Here is an 18,644-nt window from a genome sequence, read left to right as displayed (position 1 = left end):
AATTTTCTTTGTATTAACATTTTCTATGCATAGAAGCTAGCACAAAGTTGAAAATACAGATTTCCTCTACGGCGATGATTGCACAAACGTGGCGCTAAGCCGCTCGTCGTCAACGCCGATCAAAGGAGAACGGCGACTCGGCGAATAACGCCTTTTGAAAGATTCGCGTCAGGGCTGCCTCTTGAATTGAATATTCGAAAATATACACCTTTTCAAATTCCAATCTTTTATTCAGAAAAAGATGGCAATCAACAATTTTGCTTCAATATTCCATGTAATCTTTCTTATAAGAAACAGAATTTTGTTCCACATTGAATTTACAGAGCCACAAAAAATTTAATGTGAAAGTGAGTGACATGGCATCGCAAATAAATATTTTTATTTTCGCCCCGGTCCTGACCTAGCCTCAAGGGCTGGCCGGCTTCAAACTTCCCCATTAAAAAAAAAATGAATACAGAGTTGCTTAAAACTTATAAACATTAATATTATAATATTCCTTGGTGGAAAGTTCTTCGTATGATGGATGGAACGCGTTTTGCAGTTGGTCTTAGTGATGATTATATCGACTAGTTCTAACTAATTTTCAACTTTCGTTTCATTATTAAATCGTACATTAATAATATTCATTACCGATTCGCGTTTCATTATTAAATATAAATAATGTAACGCGATAAATTTCGAACCGTTGGTTCGATATTTCAATACAATTTTTAAGTTTGTGGGGCATCATAATAGGTTAAGTCATTTTCGAAATGTTCACAATTTTGTAAAATCAAATCAAAATTTATTGTGCTCGCGAGGTGTAAGTTCGCGGCGAACAACTATATTCATACTTATTAACGACTTATAGCACACCCTATCGCCATCGATCTGTAGTTAAAGACCGGGTGATATTGTTCATTATAAAAAACTAATCTGTAATCATAATCGTTTTCACTGTCAAGATTCCAGTCATAATATCTCCCAACATTAGATAATTATCGAATATTTACTTACTATTCAAATAATTTGATGTTGTATAAATATATTTATATTTAAATTATAATCTTATATTAACTCGAAAAATCCTACACATACCTATCATCATTTAATCGTAACGAGTCAATTTTAACTTTAACCTGCGCACAGCAACGTTAAGCATACAATTTTTGTCTTGTCGGCGGCGGCGCGCAGGTTACAGATAACGTCAAAGTTAGTTAACTTTGATTTGGTTGCTCCAACTGGAGCAATCTAAATACAATTCGCTACTGAAATTCGATCTATTCTAGTTGAGGGAATGTGTGTCCGTCCGAATAAACATTGCTTTGCCTGACATGCTTTGATGTTGCCTTTTGAGGGCTCAAAATGGATAAAACCACAATTACCTTAATTGGTTAAGGCCTAGCGTGCTTCCGAATCATTGATTTACAATCCGTGGAAATAACTGTTACGGCGAATTAGATAAATACTTTATTCGATTCAGCTGAAATAATTATGTCAGCGGTATTATATCCATTAATATTAAATTTTCGTTAATATTGACAGCGGCTAACGGCACGTTTCAATTTGTAGAATAGTCGATTGAAAAACATTGTGTATTATATAAAGGTGTATTAAAACTAAACGTGTTAGTAACAATGAATGTATTAAATATCCGATATATTCTGTGCGTTTATCCGTCTGGCAACGATCAAATTTCATTTCCTTTTTGGGTTTGTTTAGTGTGAATTAGTCAAAATTTAAGAGAAAGTATTAATTATTTATAATCAAGCGCCACATTTTACAAGGTTTTCTTGAATATTTGAATAAATGTTATAAATGTTGTCTAGAATAGATTAACACTTAAAGCAATACTGTACATTTTGTGATTATTTTATAAGAGAAAAATGTATTTATATTTTCACTTTCGTTCCAAAGCCCACCATGAAAGAAGTACCGCAGAAAATATCGTAATATTTTTCTTAAACTATATCGCCATTGGAAAATCAAGTTAGTCTTGTTATGACGGGCGATAAAATGTCCATCTTGTTATAAAAACAGTGTTCACCGGAGCTAAATCAAATTTTCCGCCCGCTCTGACACTTCAATACATATTGCAACTATTATGTACGTATAGTATTCGAGGTACTCACAATAGTTACATCTCACACTCATTCTGATGAACGTTTTCTTGATTAACTCGCCTGTGATTTCACAAAACCAGAGTATTTTATTATTCGGAGTTTAAATACTCGTATTTATCATTTTCTTCACTAGGATATCACGTTATACTTGAACGTTATACTTGATAATGCTACAACAGAAAAAAATCATACAATAAAACTAAAAACATACAGACAAGACAAATTATCCAAGAAATTACAGCTTACAGACGAGGACAAGTTTTAAAGCATTAGATCAAACAGTCCAGAGTTCGTAACATTTTGTCGGCAATAATAGGAGCAAATAACTTCATAGAATGTGATTGACACTAACAGAAAATGTAACTTTGGAACAAACTTGGAAACTTTTGCTAACGATATACGGAGGAAACGGGAGCTGTCGAAACAAGATGTCTGATTTTTCCTCATACTTTTTGAGCAAACACGAAACTTTTTTAGTGTTGTCGAGGCAGTCTAATATCGATGGTCTTTTGATGCTAGCGTTATCATCGATCCTATGCATAGCTAGCAGTAGCTATAATATGCTAGCAATAGTAGGAATAACTACCGATTGCAACGATAACTTTTATCTTTTATTTTTGCCATTAAAATTAGCAGATTTACGGATAAACTTTAAATATTATTAATCTACAACAAATTATTATTAAGTAAATAAACTGCACTCATTCAATATTATTTTGGATAGTATTAGACCTTTAGAAAATATGGTTTCGCCGTATGAAAACTATCGATAGTTTGGTCACACTACTGCCGATTTTGCGATAATTAACGGTTAGTCTGGTATATAATATATTGGTTTTATCGCTTTGGTGAAAGAGAAAAGTTGATGCAGAATGTATAGGTATTCTTCAAAGGGTCTAAAAATAGTTTTTTACTCACTGGGAAAGTGCAAAATTTTGACAAAATCTGTCTTTATAACATAAAATTGTATTGTATTCGTATATCCTTCAACAGTATGTCATTTATGCATGCTGTGGTATAAAAATATGTTATATATATTTTTTGTTAAGTTACTAGTGGTTAAAATGGCACATCTGTTGTGACCCTTATCAATAGTATTATTGCAAAAATTTCCGGAAATTATTTCAGTAATTTTTCTTCTGTACCTATTTATTGTACTTTCTGCTAATAATAAATTTTTCTTTTGTACATGGCTAAAATTAACTAGAATAGGATATATCCTTTATTATGACGACCGACTGACGACTTCGGTGCTTTCCTCTGAACCGAGAGGTCCCGGGTTCGATTCCCGGTCGGGTCATGATGGAAAATGGTCTTTTTCTGCTTGGCCTGGATCTTGGATGTTTATTTAAATATGTATTTGTTATAAAATATAGTATCGTTGAGTTAATAGTATCCCATAACACAAGTCTCGAACTTACTTTGGGGCTAGCTCAATCTGTGTGATTTGTCCGAAAAGAAAAAAATATATATGAAATTATGTAGCACAGCCAAGAGGTTTAATTTGTCTTCCTCTTCTTCATAGTCGTATTCCTCATGGCTGAGGGTCGGGTCATTACGTCATACGTGGCACTATTCATGGAGTGGCGTAAAGTTAAAGGAGAAATTTTAATTATTGTTGTTAATCATAGTATTTTTAATTATTTCTAGAGCATTAATAACAATCAGTACACAAAAGAACGAGAGAAAAGTTTTATCTTTTTTTCTTTTCCAGGTCATTCGTCGCCTGCAATTAGTTCAAAGTGACCTGTTCCCCAAGACTTATGGGACTTAAATGGGAGTGAAAAGACTTAAGTGAAAAGTGAAAAATAGTTCATTTATGCTAATGATGTGAAAGACGGTCGCAATGTGGCTGCCAACGGTGATGTGCCTCCTGGCACGCCTGGGTAAGTTTTAATTACATTAAAAAATATTTTAGTGTAATGCGAACTGTTTAAATGTTATTTAAAGCTAACAAACTTGCAGCTGGGATTCAGTAAGTAATTGGTGGGAGATTTTCATTTTATTCCTTTTTTAAAATTAAAAGAAAGTGACGAACTTTATATGTACGGCATAATAACATTAGTAGATTTTGATGAATGCATTACCTATTTTAATATTTTTGATAATACTCAGAAAATAAAATTAAAATGTAAATAAGTAGGTATTTATCTTGCACAATTCACTTATTTAAAAAATAATAGCACAGACAGCAATCTCTTCAACCATTGGTTAGAGAAGAGGAACAAATTATTAGGATGTGGGCACAGCATCCAGCAAATATAATAAATAAACAAACAATACATTTATTATATTAATAAATATACATTAACAAATATACATGCATATCAACATACAGAAATATGAAGAAATGAAAAATAAAGAACATCAGTAAAAAACCTATATTCTGTTTTAAAGTATCATTATATCCTATAATGAACTACTAATATTGCGAAATTAAATTAAAATTATAAATGCGAAAGTTTGTGAGGATGTATATGTGTTTGTCACTCTTTCACGCAAAATCTACTCGACTGATTATTATGAAACTTGACCTAACCTGGAATAAAACATAGGGTACTTTTTCTCCCGAATTTCTCACGGGAGCGAAGCCCCATGGAGCAGCTAGTGTAATATATTCATGAAAAGAACACAGGATATTGAATGCAAAACGTCACAATTCCCGATCGGGGGAGTTTATCTAAATGAACTTGCCGAATCTAATTTGCATTTTGAGTGAACCAAATTCTCCGACCCATTGTGAAATGCTACCTTTAATTACTGACTTTAACCGAGGCTTAAAAAACATTAACTATACAATAGAAATCACCTCGAATGGGTATGTATAGAACCACTTCATATCTTCCGGTTGAAGGCCATATAGTCTTGGCAGCGGAAAGTCAACAATTATATTCCCAAAGAGGGTTGAAACGCTGACGGCCGGTCATAAATGACGCTGTTTTACTGATATACAATTCTTTATGTAGAAGTAAAACAGCGTGATTTTATGACAGGCCGTCTGCTTGTTGTCAACCCTCTTTGGGAATACTATTGTTGCATTACGATACGATGCTATACGATAGGTTAACCTGACATGCGGCTGACTGTGTACATAATATTCTACAAATATTTTATATCTGTACATAAAGTTCAATTACAAAAACTAACAAAAAAAAAAACTCTGTAATTGCTGTGTAACGTTAATACATAATATGTAATAGTCGTACATTATTTATTAACATTATTTATCTTAAATTTTTCTACAAGCGCTTAAATCAAGAAAAATGTTAGTCAGAAATCTCTCTCCCTATAATCCGTGCAACCTACGGCGCAAATGATGGAAATAATTCTTTCGCTTCTTTCTAAGCCTGATCTATACCCCTCTTATTTCCACATAACTTGCAATCTCTTTTATAAGACGCCACGGTTGGGCGATTGCTTCTACAAATTCCCGTGTTATTCGAAAACATTGGTAGACTAAGCACCTATTACGTCGAAAACCCAGATTTCACGATAAAGTGTTGACGTAAAAATACAATTATGACTTGTTGGATTGTTTATTAATTTATTCAAAAGATTAATACAAGGTTCTTCTTCACTAGGGGACCTGGGTTCGATCCCCGGTCAAGTCAAGATGGAAAATGAACTTTTTCAGATTGACCTAGGTCTTGGGTGTTTATCTATATCTGTATATGTTATAAAATGTAGGGTCGTTGAGTTAGTAACCCATAATACAAGTTTCGAACTTACTTTGGGGCCAACTCAATCTGTGTGATTTGTCCATACATATTTATTTATTCCTCATCTTGTCCAGTTGGAGTGGCTGTTATATAATTTTCGACCAATATGTTGCTACGCTTATGGCTCTATCGTAGGCTTCGTTTAGGTGCTCCATCGTGGAAGCTGTGGGGCAGTTGGAACACCGCAGTCACACAGGCTATGGTTAATGAAATCCTACTTGACTGGGTTTTCATGACATCTGTCTTTACACCTGCCCGGAACCTATTTAGGGACATCCAGGCTGTACACAAATGGTGCAAGTATGTCGAAATTTATTTCGTATCTCTCTCACTCATCTGAGCGTTTTCCCGGTTGCTTCCTGCAGCCATTGAGCGTCGGAGCCCAGGGTTCGCTTACGTACCGCTTTACACAGGTTAGTTAACGAGGAGTATAGTCTTTTTCTCATTTTTCCGGTTCCTTCCTGAGCGATAAGGCCACTGCGCCCAGAAACCATAGTATACAGACACAAATTGTGTTATCCATAATTAATTTCGATAATATGGCCCAATTATAAGATAATTTGGCAACTGTATAGCATTACTGTTTTTGTGGGAGCTCCCATGTGTGAACTGATACCATTTGCTTATCTGAAATGGCGCTTTAGTTTGCATAATTATATGCACTGAAACCGATAATACTGGTTAATCTATACGTAATATAAAATAGTTATTTGATTTGTTATAAATCATTTTCTTGAAAGATTATAATAACATTTTAAATCGAGATTTTTTTTACATTATTTGATGTTTTTTTATATACACACATGACTTTTATTAATGTATACTAACACAATTGTAAATAGTTATCATATAATTTTTTTATTGCAACATCGGGAAAAATATTTGTGGAACTTATTCGTTTGATATGTATAATTTTTGGACCGCATTTTCGCAATTGAGGGGTTGAAAAGCAACCCCCAAAAAACCTTTCAGGAATTCTCCGGAATAAGTACGTAAAACAGCATTCATTGCCGGATCACAAAATAATTAAAACACAGAAGTTTTAGCGCAAGTTTGCACGTAGACTTGTCCAGAGTTTTGCAAACATATTTTGTGACATATCAATTGAAAAGGCTTGTTTTGAGGATTTCAAATATATTATTAGTTAAAGTAAATAGTTCAGACGTGCCTTGAGAAAATAAGCAGATGGCATAGTCTAAGTTTTTCTTTTTAGCTGCCCGATCGACATGGAAAAAAAGTTTTTTTGTCTACAAGTCAAAAATATTTTTTTTATATATGTATGTTTGTTTATAACTAAATAACTTTCGAATCGTTGGTGATTTTGATGAAATTTAAAGGTATGTAGGATGTATCTATAGACTTCAAGTTCATGGGACATCAAAATCGGTTAAGTCATTTTTGAAATATTCACAATTTTGTAAAAACTCATCAAAAATTTATTGTGTTCGCGAGATGAAAATTCGCGCCGAACAACTAACATTCATACAGTATATCAATTTATCAAAATTAATCGCAATGCTACGCTATGTTATCGTTCTGCATACTCCATACTTTAGGGGTAAACCTCCAGGGGAATCGAAATGGGATGCGGTGACAGTCATGGTAATAAAAGTAAATGGATGTTACCGGCCAGGGTACTAACAAACCAGAGGATAAGCGTTTTTTTTATATAGCTCAAATTGGATCGGACTGTTTCGATTTTTTCCATTAGTGCAACTGATTTTTGGTTTCAGGATTAATTACGTTAAAAAAACCTTCTTTCATATTTTTATTGCTATAATCTCTATACTTATATTATAAAGAGAAAATATTTGTATTTTTGACACAGAGACAGATGAAACATCCAGGGGTGACATAGACAACTTTTTTTTTGAAAAGTTGACCCCAAAAGTGTCAAAGGTATAAATTTATAGTATGTATGAAAAAACGTTTTGTATTGTTGGACAAACTTTAACAAATTTATAATTTTAATAATGAATAAGAAAGAGTTTAACGAAATTACTACTACTTAAGTTTGGTTTTTAATTTTTTAACATTAGTTAGCATTATCTAAAATAAATTAAATAATTATTTTAGTTTACTGTCGATTCGAAATTACAAATTTTAAAGCCATCTCTCTGGTTAAAACTGGTAATATTGTTTTTCTTAGAATTAGAAGTGTAAAGTGCCATATCTAGATTACCAAATAATGACAATATTACTGTCTCTTTCTTTCTATATCATTTAAATTTTTTGCATTATTGTACTTTACTAATCTGTGATTTAAGAAAATAAATTATAATCCCGTTTCCACGACTAATAGAATAAATAATCATATTATTAAATCATTTTATTTCGTAATATTTCTAATTTGTGAGATTTGCGAAACAATTATAATAATAACAAATGCAAATTGTTTGCACCCCGGAACTTGCTATTAGCTGTCCCTTTGTTGTTTTAAATCACCGACCTCAATCACAATAGACTAAGAATTTCAAAGACGAAGGTTCAACAATAAAATTATAATTAAAATTGCCATTCATTTTTAAAGAACCGTTAGACTAGATTTATATGAAAAAAGATTTAAAAGTTATAAATTTAAATTATTTATACGGCATACATCTAGTATACGATATTAGCCTATATCTATCCAGCAGTAGAGTTCTAGTGGCTAAAATGATGATGATGATGATACAACGATAGTACTACTTGTCCGATGATTTGACGGTATAAATACTTCACGAGCCTTTCCTCCGTGCACTGTTATTAAGTTGTAAATTAAAGGTTAAAATTTATTTAATACGGTACCTATTCATCATCAATATTTCAAAAGAACTGTGGGCGTATTGGACCGGCGCGTAGTAGTGATTAATTTTTTTAATCTTTTATTATCATTTAGAATAATCACAATCTATTTTTTTATCAAGTCAATATTTTAAATGAAGATTTGAAAGCCCAACGCACTAATTCTGATTCGTTTAATTACCTATCATAATTTTGTTAATATTTAGGTAATGATAAATAAACAGTTTAGTAAATCGGAATCCTTTGTAAAGTTTGCTGTTTCATATGAAGTGCGTCCCTACCTCACACACAATGCAGTGATTGATTTCCTGCATTATTATCATTGATATACCTGTCTCTAATTTGAGCATTTTTCTGATCCTTTCCTCAGCCGTTGAGCATCAGAGCCCAGTGTCCGCGAATATATCTATTTTCATTCATACCTGTTTATGTTATAATAATGTTCTGTCTAGTACTTCTTATACTTTACGATGTCAATGTTTCAGATGAAGTGTAGGGACGTCACAAGGCATAATGGTGATTCGTTTCTGTAATCTTTTTATTAATGTTTATGGGAGGGTTGCACAGCTTTGATAACCAACGTTATGAATGAAAATGAGAGTATTATTTTGTCGGTTTGGCATGAAATAAACATATTCCAGAGTGGCTTAGTGAGTTGGTTTGATATCAAACAATGGCACATCAAATACTCGTACTACTGGTACTTTGACATAAAACTTATTTCGATATGGAATGTATGTACACTAGATGTTAATCTATCTTCATAGTCGTATTTCCTCATCGCTGTAATGACAGCGACACCGTGGCTACGGATCGTGGTCATTACATGGGATAAAACACACACTACAACTTTCTTGGCACTATTAATGGAGTGGTTTGTCTCAATTTCACCATAAGTTAATAATCAACGAGCGTGCAGGTTTCCTCACAATATTTTCCTTCACAGGAAGCAAGGAAGATGTCAGCAGGTAAAAACTCATGTTAAATAACCCTCAAGAGACTTGAATAAGATCTAACACGAGCGTTAGCAATAACACACTCGATATGAAATAAAGAAATAGGTACATTAAGTATGTCAGCTTTGTGACATAACAACATGTGAAGTTCAATTTAGAATTTTCTTTCAGTTAATTCATAAAAATTAATTCACTATATATAATTGACCGAGCGAACGAAGCAAGCGAGGTCTAACATTCTATAATACTTGGGGCAAAAATACATTTTTTGTTTGTATGTTTGTAATGCGATAACTTTCGAACCGTTCATCTGATTTTGATGAAATTTTAAAGGTATGTAGGATATGCCAATAGAATTTTTAAGTTCGTGGGGCATAAATATATTAGGACAAACGAGGTCTAAGTTCGCGGCGAACAACTAGTTGTTCACCGTTGATCTGTGTACATATCGAAAAATTTCGATTCAGCAACAGAGTTACATGATCTTATGGTTGGATGGAAGATGGAACATGAAATTGACAAATTACGTTTGTGTCTTTAAACCTTTAGCACTTATTTTAACTAACAAATTATAATTATGTTTAACTTAATTTTTTAAAAATATTCCCTTGTTATTTTATAATAAGATGAAATTTTTCGACAGCACATTTTCCTTTTAGATTCTCGACTCTCGGCTTTATGTATATTTCAACCATTATCTGCACCATTAAACATTTATTATAAGTCACTTTGAGGAGACAAGTCGTTAACTTCCAAAAAATAAATTTGTTGACGATAGTTAGATGCTTACATTAGTCGACCTCGATGGCGCAGTGGTAAAGTGTTTGCCTCTGAATCGAGAGGTCCCGAGTTCGATCCCCGGTCATGATGAAAAATGATCTTTTTTCTCAATTTCTGATTTGCCCGGGTTTTGGATGTTTGTAAGTTATAAAATATAGGATCGTTGAGTTAGTATCCCTTAATATAAGTCTAGAACTTGCTTTGGGGCTAGATCAATTTGTGTGATTTGTCCTTATATATTTATTAATTACGTTTTAATATGGGCTTACTAATTTTTCTTTCACAAAGTCCTTTAATGTCTACCTTAAGAACCGGTACAAATGCGCCGGTTAAACAATTGTTTATCTATTGTGTTTCGATTGTCCGCAATCGACGAGTTAATTTACTGTCAAGGAAATTGTAATAGAAATTAATTTCAATTAAAAATAATACGTTTATGGCGAATATTCCCGCCCTCAGTAGAACCAAATCCTCCAATGGATATACCATTGGAGGATGTGGTTCTACTGAGGCCGTACGAGGTTGCTAAACGATAAACTTGGCAGCTGATAGACAACAATAGCATCCCCAAGGAGTTTTGACATTCACGTCAGGCACACGGCCGGTTGTAAAATTTCAGCCGAATTTTCAAAATTTAAGGTTATTTTTTTACACAGACCCTAAGGTTCAAGCGTCACATACCCGAATGAAACCGGAAGCAAATGGAGATAAGAGATAGTATTTTAAATGAAACAGTAAACATATAATAGCAATATTTCGTATTAATACTGTATAAATATTAAGAAAAAGCTTCAGTCTCAAATATAGATTGACTTTAAAAAGAAGTGTTCCTGTCCTTCAATATTGACAATGTAGTAAAAAAATCAAATAAAAATCTGTATTCCTTTGCAAAAAATAATGTTACGTTGATCTCAAAGCTTTGTGGAAATGTCGTGACATTGTTTGAGCAACGAAGGGAAAAGATTTCGGCCCGCAATTCCCAATTAAGTCCTGTTAGATATATTGCAGCAATCTGAAGAAAGCCCGCATAATGGAAGATATTAAGGCCGCTTACGCAAGCGGAAGTGTCAATAAAATCTAGGATGGTTTTTCTAAGAATAGACACTCAGTATTATGTACTAAGCCTAAGCTAACATTACCGTCATATTTTTCAGCTAAACTTAATTAAATTGTGACGATAACTATATATAGGTAATTATACTTACTTGTTTTTTGTTTAATATTTCTAATAATGTTAATTTTTTTTTGCTTACAAATTTTCATGAACCGTTTAATACATTGTTAATTAAATCTATCTCAATTAATTATGAGATATTTCTATAAGCAATCTCTATGTAATTCAAGATATTAGACCTCTTCAATAAGAAATAAAATAAAATGTTCATTGTTCTTTTGGAATTTTCTGCGAATTTCTAAAACATTGTAATTTAACAGTGTCTATATATAGTTTTATCTATTTTAAAGTATTAGTAATCATATTGTATTGTATAGTAATATATTGTATATACATAAAGATAACTTCAAGCGAAATAGGTATTTAAAAAGTACTAAATTATCAAATAACTATGCAGTTGTTCGCCACGAACTTAGACCTCGCGAACACAATAAATTTTGATGTTATGTAATAAGTTTTTACAAAATTGTGAATATTTCAAAAACGACTAAACCGATTTTGATGCCCCACGAACTTAAAAATTCCATTGACAGATCCTACATACCTTTTAAATTTCATCAAAATCAGACCAACGGTTCGAAAGTTATTGCGTCACATACATACATACATACATACGTTCACACATACACATATACATACAAAGAATGTATTTTTGCCCCAAGTTGACTTCTAGACGTCGCTCGCTCGGTCAATAAATTTAGGACACGTAGAAAATAATATAACAAAAAGTTACGATAAATCAAAATAAAATAAAATTTGCACACATATCTGACATATAAATTATGTGACATATAATTATGAGCTAATTATACGATTAATAAATGGAATTACTAATTAAGCCCATGAGCTATATGTCAAGCTTTTCAGATTAGTCATTTAACGAAGCAATTTCCATCAAAAGCTTTGGGATAACTCGATTAGAATTTTATAATGTATTATATCCGAGTACGACCAGAGCAAACACATGATGCCGTATTTTTAGCGATCTAATCTTATTTTCTTTGGTAAGGAAATGAATTTAGTCTCATTTAAAAAAAAAAAAAATTATTTTTTCGGCCAACACATTATTTACTTATTTCAGTATGTTATTATAGTAGGTAGGTATATATTATCATATATTTTGAATACTGGAAGTGTTAGGTTTCGCTTTGAAAAATCTAAACTCTGAATGTAACTTTACTATTGTTATGCTTCGCACCTAACTTGAAGTGTAAATTTAAAAAAAAGCAGTGATTACAATTCTTTAAGTTTTATAACCCAAAATTATTTTTTTAAATAACCTTTTTTTCAAAGAGTTGCATGTTATAAGGAAACTAGATCAAATAAAAATTTACTTAGCCAATAATTTTAAACATGCTCATTAAAATGTACGTCGGATTTTATGAAATTAATTGGATTATTTAATTGAATCAAAAAAATCATTAAGCAGGTTGTGGGGTCGAAATTTTTGTATGGAATTGTTTGTTTACCGATGGGATACTTTTATATATTAAAAGCGTTGGATGCAATTTGGATTCTTTTCGATGAGGTATTAAATACGATCCAATTCAAATGGGAGAATAATGGAAATATCTAAAAAGATACTTTCAAAAGAATACTAGAAATAGAACGCAATATTGGATCTAACCGCTTGAAGAAAAACGACAAGTAAAAACATAATCTCATTTCTGAGTGTGAGATGAACGTTTTCCGATTTTCTGAATTTAAAGAACGAACCAATTGAAGAAAACTTGAACAATGTACAGGCAATTATCTTCTACTATTTATGCTGAAACTCAGTTTGAATTTCTTTATTTGACCTCGATCGTTGACCTGAGTGCGTTGACTTAAGATTTTTTATTTCTACTTTAGCTTCCGTTTGAGAATCTCCAGAGAACGTTTATAAATTCTGGATGAATCTTCGTCTTATATCAGAATGTTCTATTTAACTCCAGTTTTCATTAATCCGATGTCGTTATCTAGGATCTAGAATTTTCAACAAAGTTTAAATTATGGTAGACTAATAAAACTTAATTAAAAATGAAACCATAGCTTTCAGAATTTAAGATTTGGGTTTACACAAGTTAGTCTCACAAAGAAATGTTTTATATTTTCATTAGTGGTCCCAACATGAAATTTATCAAAATTATCTTGAATCCTTGAGTCCATAATGTAAAATGTGTATGTTCCATCTGGAAAATTGTACTTTTACCGGGTAATTTTTTATCCATTTCCACCATGAGAGGACAAATAAAAAATTCAAAATCATCTTAATATTATGCCAATAATATTAAGACGATTTCCTTGCAAAAATCTATTCTGTTTCATAATTCAAATTTGATAAATCTGATAAAAAATGCCACTATAGATTCTGTGTATTAAGGTATATAGCTGTTATACAATTATTATGCCAAAAACTTAGTATGCTTTACTACATACAATTACACAATACATACAAGCAAACTTCCTAAAATCGGAATTGTAGCAAGGAAGCCAGGAAATCCAACAAAACGAACGGAGCGTTAAAATCTGATAGATCTATTGTATACACGTTTCGAGAGACACATCCGTGGAAGTAATAAAAAGTATTACACGTAACTTTATTGCAATTCCTTAGAGTGTAGCAACGATATTTCTTTTCTGAAAAACTGTGTCGCATTCGTCTCAATCGCCTTTGTGTTGTATCACGCGATCCAATATCGAACGCGAGTCACTGGTTTTCAGCTCCTTCCAGAGTATTAGTTCGCTGGCTGATGAGTTGGCTGTGGATAGACGTTATACCTGTTTTGGACTGCTAGTTTCAGATTTACATAAAAATATTATGGAAAGGAATATCGCTTAATGCCTTTGAAAATGCAGAAAATTTCTTATTTTATCTATCGTAACTGTCTGCCCGCCGGGGGTGCCGCCTCTCCATGTTATATTCGCGATTTAATATATAACAAACATCATTACACGATCATAAAAATCCAAATTTCGTATAAATTTGACAAAATTCCTTTGACGCATTCTCAAATAGTAGTCACAAGTTCTCGTACCTACTCCGCTTTATTGAAATCTGTCTAGCCGTTTTGGCATGATTTAATAACAAACAAACATTGTTACGGATAAATACTGTGTATTTTTCTCTCACATTTGAAATCGAGACGTATGCCATTGTATTTGCATTTATTCTTATGTAAATATATATTCGAGCTGAATAAATAAAGGAAAATACATTATTGTTTTTATTATCAACACAAAAGGTTGTTTTCATTGTATTGGCGTATTTTTCACAATATATTGGTAAGATGAGAGTTATAAAATGATAGATGTAAATAAAATATTTCAGGAAATGGCAGTTGTTTTGTACAAGCTTATATTTATGTATTGTGTTCGGGTGAAATCTTGTAAGTCAATTTTCAAGTAAAATTCTACACTTCTGCTTATAATAGGTATTTTGTCGTCCAAACTAAACATTTGTTTGGATGACAAAGCATTATAAGCATGACTTGATGGTGCACCCAGAACGGCTCCCGACGAGGGATATATAATTAGGTAATAAATGTTAAAATTTTCTTGTTACAATTCTTATTTGCTCAGTGAATAACGGAAATTGAATAAATCTAATAAAATCTAATAATCTAAAGTATATGTTTTGTCATTTTCACACTTTACAAAATTTGTCATTGACAGAAGGAGACATAACATGCTTTAGCATAAAGTATGGTTAAAATCTTTTTTATGAATAACAAAGTAAATATACAGTAGGCACTTAACTTTTTTAAATTAAGTACGGAGTAATACTCGTATAATTTAAACACAATTACAATAAACGTCTTTTCGCTTTAACTTTTACAGAGAGTGAAAGCTCGCTCTCTATTAATAAATGTTGAATACAAAATTAAATTACGAACTGACGTATATGTGTTTTATTAAATTGAAGTTACAACGCTTACTTTTGTTTTTCGTGGAGTGGGAAAAGGTAATGTTAAATTCAGGGCTGTCAACGCGTGTGTGACAATCCTGGTGTTGCAGGCGTCGCGTCGATAGGAATCGGTCACCATTTCCCATCAGATGCATGTCTATTTGTATTAAAGTCATGTTAGTTTAGATAGTTCTATTAATTAAAAAAAATACAATAGTAACGGCCCGTCTCGCAAAAACCGCATGAAAATCAGTGCAGTAATTTTTGAGTTAATTGCGAACAGATAGGCAGCTAACGGAGGCGCATCTTTTGACTCCTCACACGTCTCGATAGGACCACCCGTTTTTGAAATAGTATTTTAACGGTCTTCAAAAAGTTTACCTAAGCCCCTCAGGCACGCTGTCGTTATATGTCTATTTGTTCCCGTATATCGCAGTCAATTTTCCCTTTAGTGCATCTCGTGCATCCTTGAATATAATAAGTGTTTCCAGTGCAGTTTTGTTGATAGATTGTGTTTAAAAAATTCATTTAGATTCCGTGAACGCCATACTTAGGCGCTAGCACATAAATAATTCTCTCTAACTTTTTCTCGCAATCCCTTGATCGTCTTTGATTGTAGTTCTGTTTACTTACCTCCCGGCTCCCTGTGAAGTTTCGTCGCATTCCGTTGCATTTTTGTTGCATTTTCACCTATAACAATTTTTCATACAAATTTTATTAAAATCACACTTTTCATCTTTTTTCCAAATTTTTTCTATCGGATCCTTGCTAGCTTGTTGCACCATCTTATCAGGCTAACGGAGGCGCATCTTTTGACGCCTCACACGTCTCGATAGGACCACCCGTACCTCATACAAGGATAAGGAAGAATTTTATCACTAGCTGCATAAGTGCTGCGGCTTTGCTCCTGGGAAAATATCGAAATAAAATGAACCATATATCATTAAACAAAAATGTAGTTTCCTACATATGAAAGAATGTTGGTAATTGGTCGAGTACAACTAATGGAATAGGTATTCATTAGTACTACTCGACCGACAGATTACCAAAATTCTTTTAGGTATAGCATTAGTAGGGTACTAACACGACAACGTCACTACACCTATATAAATAACATAATGCTGACGTCATTATATATAACATTTATTTATAATGACGTATATAATAAGTTATCTTTTGAATAGACAAATAAATTATAAGTAGTTTAGTAGTAAACAAATATTATTCTATGAATAATTAATACATTAGAACAAAATGTTAGGTCAAGGACAGTTAAACACGGTAAAGTTAGGTTGAATTTTTTGTGGTCAACCATGCAATTAATTCAACCCTCAGCCGTGCCTCCAAAGGTGACTTGACCGAGGGACGGACCGTCTCACAGATTATATATAGCTGCGCTACCACTGCGCACTAACATATTATATAAATCAATCACACGTACCATAGTCGAAGTTCTAGATCATAGGTAGTTTGGGTAGATGACAAGGTCACATTTTAATTTACAAAAATATGTATGAATGCTCTATACAAAATATATATATTTATGATCATTGTGATAGTTCATAGATTGTCACAATGCTGTAGGATTTTTATACGAACATCTAAAAGTGGTTGATTAAAAAATATATAAATAAAGTCGAACAAACATATTTTTTTTCGCTAAGATATTACTCAATCATGACGTCACGTTCGATTTCATACATATCACTTAATATGGAGAGTTTGGACGAATCCAAAAATGTTTTTGTTATGACAAAAACAAAATCTCACATTTTTGGATTCGTCCAAACTCTCCAAACCATTATCTTATCATTATCTTTGAAAGCATTATCATAGTATTGTTTTCACTGGTGTATCTAACAATTTTGACATATACCCTATTGGTGTAACGCATTTCAGCAAACGCATTTTATGTTTCGCATCTAGGGTGTTACTACATAACTTTTACGATTATTTCAGTTTAGTGATAGAAGTCGCATACAGATTACTGAACTAACAAATAAAAAGCCAATCAATGTTTCCGCACAATATATTCCTTTCAAGAAAAAATACACACCTGTCTATGAACGGAAAGGTCAAAAGTTCAAGTCATACTCATTATAAAATAGGTAATTATTGTAGTTTTTATCAACCACAACTTGCATTTGATGAAGAAAAACACGCGAGGAATTCTGCACTCTATACGTTGGTATTATATCTCAAAACGTTGGTATTGAAAAAAAAAACAAAGAAAAAGGCACTGATAGTTAACAGAAAACAATGACGGTTTTTCAGGCGGTTTTCACTAGATAGTGTGAATCCTGAGGAAGGTTTAAGTTTAAGAGACCCGAACGAAGCCTCCCGGTTTCGTTCGGGTCTCTTATATATGTATTAAGCTATATAAATAAAGTATCTTCCTACTTTATATCTCAAAAAGTCTCTGACTTCTAGAAAAGATACGGGATGTAAACTCATGAAACTTTCGTGTGAACTCATCACAATTTTAAAGAAAGAACAGCCATGCAGCAAGGCCGTTAAGATCGAAACTAAAATGGAGATGTTTAACAGTTTGCTGAAAGATATAGCGAAGTTACACTTCATGCACTCTAAGTAAAGTATACGCAGACATCGATCAAGCTCGTCTCGCTTGTGCCAACACAGGGAAATTGGTTGCATACATTATTGAAAATACACTTACGCGATGGTGCAAAGTTTGCGATGTTTATCACAGTGCTTAATCATTTTTAAGGTGAATTCTGTTTCTTTTCTTTGTTCATCTGTGATCTTTTCTTTAATTACAAGCTTTCATTTAATTTTGCCTGTCACGATATTATCTGTAATCAAATCTCGCAAGATAAATATCAACTATTTCTGATTGTCCTGCAAAGTTTAAATTTTCCACATCGATTCAGTTTCTTTGACTATGCTTTTTTACGCTATCAACGAGGGAACTTTTATTGAGGAGTACCCTCGCGTGCGATAAAAAATCACGCTCGTGCCATGCGTTCAACACAACAAGATTCTCTAATATATGGCGAAAATGTTTTTTTTAATAAGAACTTGTAATACGTACGTACATACGTCATAGAAAAATATAAATAAAGCAACGCACATTACAAAATAATGTTATGGTCTTTTCATTATTTATAGTTTATACACTTATTTCCTATAACTAGAAAACTAACATGTTCTTAGTATATTTATATATATTACACCTTACACCCAAACGTAGTTATATACTACATCCAACTTCTGACAGAGGTG

At 32.5% G+C, this 18,644-nt stretch overlaps 1 protein-coding gene across 1 annotated transcript in view; it reads left to right on the top strand.

Moving 5' to 3' along the window:
• LOC128676055 (limbic system-associated membrane protein-like) overlaps positions 1–18,644 on the top strand; it is a 54,042-nt gene that overhangs the window by 4,254 nt on the left and 31,144 nt on the right. The window contains exon 2 of the mRNA XM_053755987.2: positions 3,817–3,988. Within this exon, the coding sequence (XP_053611962.1) occupies positions 3,949–3,988 (40 nt within the window). The 5' untranslated portion in view covers positions 3,817–3,948. The remainder of the gene's footprint in view (positions 1–3,816; positions 3,989–18,644) is intronic.

This window comes from Plodia interpunctella, chromosome 15 (genome assembly GCF_027563975.2).
Source record: "Plodia interpunctella isolate USDA-ARS_2022_Savannah chromosome 15, ilPloInte3.2, whole genome shotgun sequence".
Taxonomy (NCBI): Eukaryota; Metazoa; Arthropoda; class Insecta; order Lepidoptera; family Pyralidae; genus Plodia; species Plodia interpunctella.
Note: the sequence above shows the minus strand (reverse complement) of the source record. Positions and strands in the feature narration are given on the sequence as shown.